General features: G+C 44.3%; 1 protein-coding gene across 1 annotated transcript in view; it reads left to right on the forward strand.

Moving 5' to 3' along the window:
- Nucleotides 1-5,638, forward strand: part of Gk5 (glycerol kinase 5) — a 63,731-nt gene that overhangs the window by 26,938 nt on the left and 31,155 nt on the right. The window contains exon 6 of the mRNA XM_021207428.2: nucleotides 1,405-1,480. Coding sequence (XP_021063087.1) covers nucleotides 1,405-1,480 — 76 coding nt within the window. The remainder of the gene's footprint in view (nucleotides 1-1,404; nucleotides 1,481-5,638) is intronic.

The raw sequence follows: 5,638 nt of genomic DNA on the forward strand, positions 1-5,638 counted from the left end.
TGAGTACACTATTGTTGTCTTCAGACACACCAAAAGAGGGCAGATCCTATTCCAGATGGTTGTGAGCCACCATGTGGTTGCTGGGAACTGAACTCAGGACATCTGGTAGTGCTCTTAACTGCTGAGCCATCTCTCCAGCCCCCAGGAAGTTCTTTTAACTACAGAATCGTTTCTCTCCCCTTTTCCCCTCCTCAGTTTTTAAGGTTAAAAACTGTTTCTGTGAAAATTTCAGACATGAGTACTAACTACATTTAAATTATTTCTACCCTTCCCTCTCTACCCTCTGACTCTTGTCTTTTTCACTCCCTTTCAAATTCATGACCTGTTCTTTAATCATTATTAATAAATACATATGTATATATGTGTATATAAATACAACATGTTAAATCCACATATACACACATGCACACACACTGATATACATACATGGATCTGTATACATATATATTTAAGGCTCACCACTTGGGATTGGATAACCTATTAGAGACTCATGCCCAGAGAATTCAGATTCTTCTTCTCTCACTTGCCAGCACCTAGAGAGCTTCATCAGGCACGCAGCACTGTGAGATTTCCCCCATCCTTGTTGGCATATAATGGTACAGATATAATCATGCTGATCTTCCTTTGGCCACCGTGTTGTTGTGGCCTCATGGGTTCAGCTGCCCTGACATAGATAGAAGACACTATTGTGCACTGTTGTGCAGTAGATGTCTCAGTCCTCTGGCTCCTTAAGTCTCCCCATCCCCTCTTCCACAACACAGGTAGGGGTTGTGTTGTGTGTGTCAGATGGGGTAGCACACTCACAGTCAAGGTGTGTTGTAAGGGTATCAAATGGTGTTGTACATCCCTCAGTCCACTGTTCTCTGTATATTTTGACTAGGTAAGGGGACATAACACTTTTAAAAAATAGGCAGTCTTTGGATTTAACTCTTAAGCCATAGTATATGACTTTTTTTAGCTTGTATGGTGTATTTGCGTATTTAAACTAAAATATATACATACATGTGCTTTGCTTTTTTAAACTAAAAATGTAAAGTTTTTAAACTAAAATTTTCAGTGAAGAACAGAGTGGATAGGAAGTACTCCTTCCTTTTTTTATTTTAAAGATTTATTTATTATTATATCTAATAATACACTGTAGCTGTCTTCAGATGCGCCAGAAGAGTGGTTGCTGGGATTTGAACTCAGCCGGTGCTCTTAACCACTGAGCCATCTCTCCAGCCTGGAAGTACTCCTTCCTAAGTCCCATTCCCTAGTAATTAAGATCTTTTGGAATGTATTCTACAAATGATCTATTTCTCAGTATTGCGATTACAGTATATCTGTTTTGTTTTTGTTTTTGTTTTTTTTGTGCCTGATATTGAAGTCCGTTGTAGTTGACTAAATGATCTTCCTGCTTTCAAGGTGAAAAGGGCAGTTGAAGAAGACAATTGTTGCTTTGGGACGATTGATACCTGGCTGTTACACAAGCTCACCAAAGGTAAAGGCAACCTTGCAGACCTGTTCCAATTAATCCAAGTAAGACCAAGGGCCCGGGGTTGCATAAGAGAGAGTCGTAGTTACTTCCACCTCGGTTTCTCCTTTGCATGTCCCAAACACTCTGCTGTTTGCCACACCGGTGACTACATGTTGCAACAAAGCTAGGTGTATGTTCATTTTGGGGGGAGGGGAAGAGGATGGTTTAAAAATGCTGATGAAGCTCCCAGGTCTGAGACCTGGGGAACAGTCTTACGTTCCAAGAGCGCTAAAGTAGACTTCCAGATAAAATGGGGTGCTAGAAACAGCACCCCCGTGTGTGATAGTGAAGGAGTCAGAATAAGAAGACACAGACTTAAGCCGGGCGTGGTGGCGCACGCCTTTGATCCCAGCACTTGGGAGGCAGAGGCAGGCGGATTTCTGAGTTCCAGGACAGCCAGAGCTACACAGAGAAACCCTGTCTCAAAAATCCAAAAAAAAAAAGAAGACACAGACTTTATTCCAAATTGAGGAAGCACTTCAGAAACCTACAAAGGAAATGAGGGGAAACTCAGAAGGGGGTGGGGACAAACATGGGGTGCACAGAAGCCGAGCACAGCTCGGGCCCCGCAGCTCCCTGTGGGGTAGGAGAGCAGCATGGTGTACCCCCCTTCACTGTGTCATGCTGGGGACTGGGCCTTCAACAGCTAGCTGCTTAAGAAAAGCCCCGGATAAACTGAAAGAGCTAGGCAAGCTAACACAGGAACATAAGCACCGTGCCAATGTAGTGTGACTCCTTCAGAAGACCAAACCGCCTCAATGACCGACCCTGCGCTTGAGGATCCTCACACGGGTAAAGTGCGAGGTGAGGATTTCAGTCTGATTGATAAGACATCATGGGTGACACAAGGGGAATACAAACAAGCAGATTAGTTAAATTCAGGGCCCGAAGGGAAGGTCAGCATTGTAATAGAAAACGTCAGCCATCTGATGACCTCATGGGGGAGAGTTCAGCAAGAAGATTGATATTCTGAACAACAAGTAGAAATGTTGGAAATGGAAAACACAGTGAATCAAATGAAAAACACAGTAGAGAATTTTACCCATATGCTTGACCTACTAAAAGGAGAAATAGAAGGGCCAGAGAACCGCAACCATGAAGGGCTGCATCCAGACACCAAGAAGGGAGAAAAGGGACAGATGTGACCACAGCATCTGAAAGACCTAACATGTGTTTGAATTATAATGCTGCGTTATAACATTGTGTGAGCATCCAAGCGATAGTAGAAACAAACTGAAGAGCGCGATCGGTCCGTGACATGATAGCAGAGAGTTTCCCAAAACAGGAAGAAACGGATAGCCAATAGAAGGGGCACTTAGAATCTCAAGTAGATATTACCACAGAGGAATCTTTGATGAAAGTCAAAATGCCAAGGCAAAAGGCAGAGGACACTGGAAGCTGTGAGGAGAACATGCCAACTCATGTACAAAAGCAGAAACATCGGAAAGACATCAAGTCCCCTGCCAGCAACCAGCTCGGAACCATACTTCCAAGCCCTGGGAGTAATGGCTGCCAACCGAGAGCAAGCTGCCCAGCGAAGCCGGCTTTTACAGTTGACAGAGAAACAAGGGCGTTTGTTACCAGGCGCAGGCAGTTCTTGATTCTCAAGCCAGCGATGCAGAAGATGCGTCGAGGAATACTGTACACAGAAGAGGAAGAAAGTCTCAATTGTAAGAATACAGGAAAGGATAAATTTTGTGATCAGTATTGATCAACAGAGGAGAGCTAGGAGGGGATCTCTCATGGGACAGTAAACCAGCAAGGCCTTAATCCTAATAGGGCAGAAAGAAGAGAACGAGGCGTGGCCAACTAGAAGAATGACCAGGAATATTATAGTCAGCGCCCGTGTCGGCTAAGGAGAAGCTGCTGGAGAAGTCCCTTCTCCTTCCACCATGTGGAACCACGGGGGTGGGGGGGTTTGTTGGGACACCGGTTGCAAGGAGTGGTGGTGGGCACCTTTACGAGCCATCTCAGCCCGCAGTGACATTCTTCACAGGACTAGAAGACAACAAGCAATCCTAGCTGGATTTGGTGCTGCATTCCTGAAGTCCCCACACTTCTGAAGCAGAGGCAGGTAGAGCTTTGTGAGTTCAACACTAGCCTGATCTACAGGGCGAGTTCTAGCCCAGCTAGAGCTACACAGCAGCTATCGCAAAACAAAAATAAAGAGAAAGCCTTTAATTGCTATGTAAACAGGTGGGTTTATGTAGCAAGCTCTAGGACAGCCAGGACTACATAGAGAAACCCTGTCTCCAAAAAACAAAACGGATTTTTGGGGTCTGGAAAGATGGCTGGGTGGCAAAGAATATTCATTCTTGCTTTTCCAGAGCACCTGTGTTTGGTTTTCAGCCACTATATCAGGTGACTCACAATCTGGAAATCCAGCTCCAGGGATCCCACACCGTCTTCTGGTTTTTATGGACTCCTGCATACATGTGCACAGACACATACAGATAAAAATAAATCTTTTTTGAAAAAATGGATCTTAGCATAAGATGAAACTAAAACTTCTAGAAAATAACATAGGCAAAATGCATCAGGTTATGTTATTGGCAGAGACTTTCCAGAAAGTCTATTAGCACAGGAATTATTTCAATAATCAGTGGACAGGGTTGCTTGAAATTAAAAACTTCTGCATAGCAAAGGAAAGAGTTGCTTAAGTAAAAAACCTACAGAGCAGGGAAAATAGTCTAACACAGCCACCCCCACAGCACCCTAAAAATGGCTAATAATAATAACACTTAATAAGTAAAGTATTCAGTATGTTAATCCTGAGGGAAATATAAATTGAAACTACTTTGAATTCCATCTCATCCAGATCAGAATGGCTGTCATCAAGAAAATAAAGGAAGCCAGGTATGGTGGCTCGGGCTTTTAATCCTTGCATTTGAGAGGCAGAGGCAGGTGAATCTCTGTGAGTTCCAGGCTAGCCCTATCTACATAGCAAGTTCTAGGACAGCCTGGGCAACAGAGACCTGGTCTGAAAAGCACAGTAAAAAGCAGAAACAAAGAGAAGACAAAGGACAGCCGGAGCTAGAGATGCTATCGGAAGAGGAGCCCGATTTACCGCTGTCGCTGGGAGCGGAAGCTTGTGCAGCCATGATAGAAATCAGTATGGAGGCTTCTCGACAAGTGAAAAGAGAATTCCCATGTGACCTGACTCTACCACTCCAGCGTATAATGGGAGGACTCTAAGCATGCCACAGAGATGCCTACAAATCCATGTTTATTGCTGTACTATTTCTACAGCCGAGAGGAGAAACGAGCCTAGAAGTTCACCAATGCACCAATCAATAACAAGAAACTGTGGCACCTTCATAAGGTGCCGTTCTAGTCAGCTCTAAAAACAATGAATGGAAGGAGTCATGACATTTGCAGGAAAATGAAAGGAACTGGAAATCACGTGAAGTGAGACAACCCAGACTTTGAAGAAAAGATACCACATCATCTCTCATTTCCAGAACCTATGTTCGAGTCTGTCTGTCTGTCTGTCTATCTATCTATCTGTGTCTGTGTTGCTGAGTCTGTGGCATTAAATCAGAGGATCATGAGAGAGAATTTAGAGGTTTTAAGGGATGGGAACAGGGTGCTGGAAAATATGTGCCATGAAGTCAAATGGGCAGTGTGTCTGGGGGAAGGAGGGAAGTTAGACTGGATATGAGGAATAGGGGAGAGGCAAATCAGAGCAATGTGTACTGACATAGGGAAATGCCACAATGAAATGCAGTGCTGTGTGTGCTGACTTTAAAAAGGGGAGAGGGACTGGAGAGGTGGATCAGCTGTTAATTGCCAAAGACCCTCATGTTAGTTCACAAGCATGTCTGACTCCAGTTCCAGGGAATTCACTGCCCTCTTCAGACTCCCAAGGGCGCCAGGCACACATGTGGTATACAGACATACATGCAGACTAAACACTAATACACATAAAATGAAGTGAATAAATGTAACTTTGAGACTTGAAAGAATAGGGCTGGTGAGATGGCTCAGCGGGTAAGAGCACCCGGCTGCTCTTCCAAAGGTCCTGAGTTCAAATCCCAGCAACCACATGGTGGCTCACGACCATCTGTAACGAGATCTGACTCCCTCTTCTGGAGTGTCTGAAGACAGCTACAGTGTACTTAC

This window comes from Mus pahari, chromosome 10 (assembly GCF_900095145.1).
Source record: "Mus pahari chromosome 10, PAHARI_EIJ_v1.1, whole genome shotgun sequence".
In the NCBI taxonomy this organism is placed as follows: domain Eukaryota; kingdom Metazoa; phylum Chordata; class Mammalia; order Rodentia; family Muridae; genus Mus; species Mus pahari.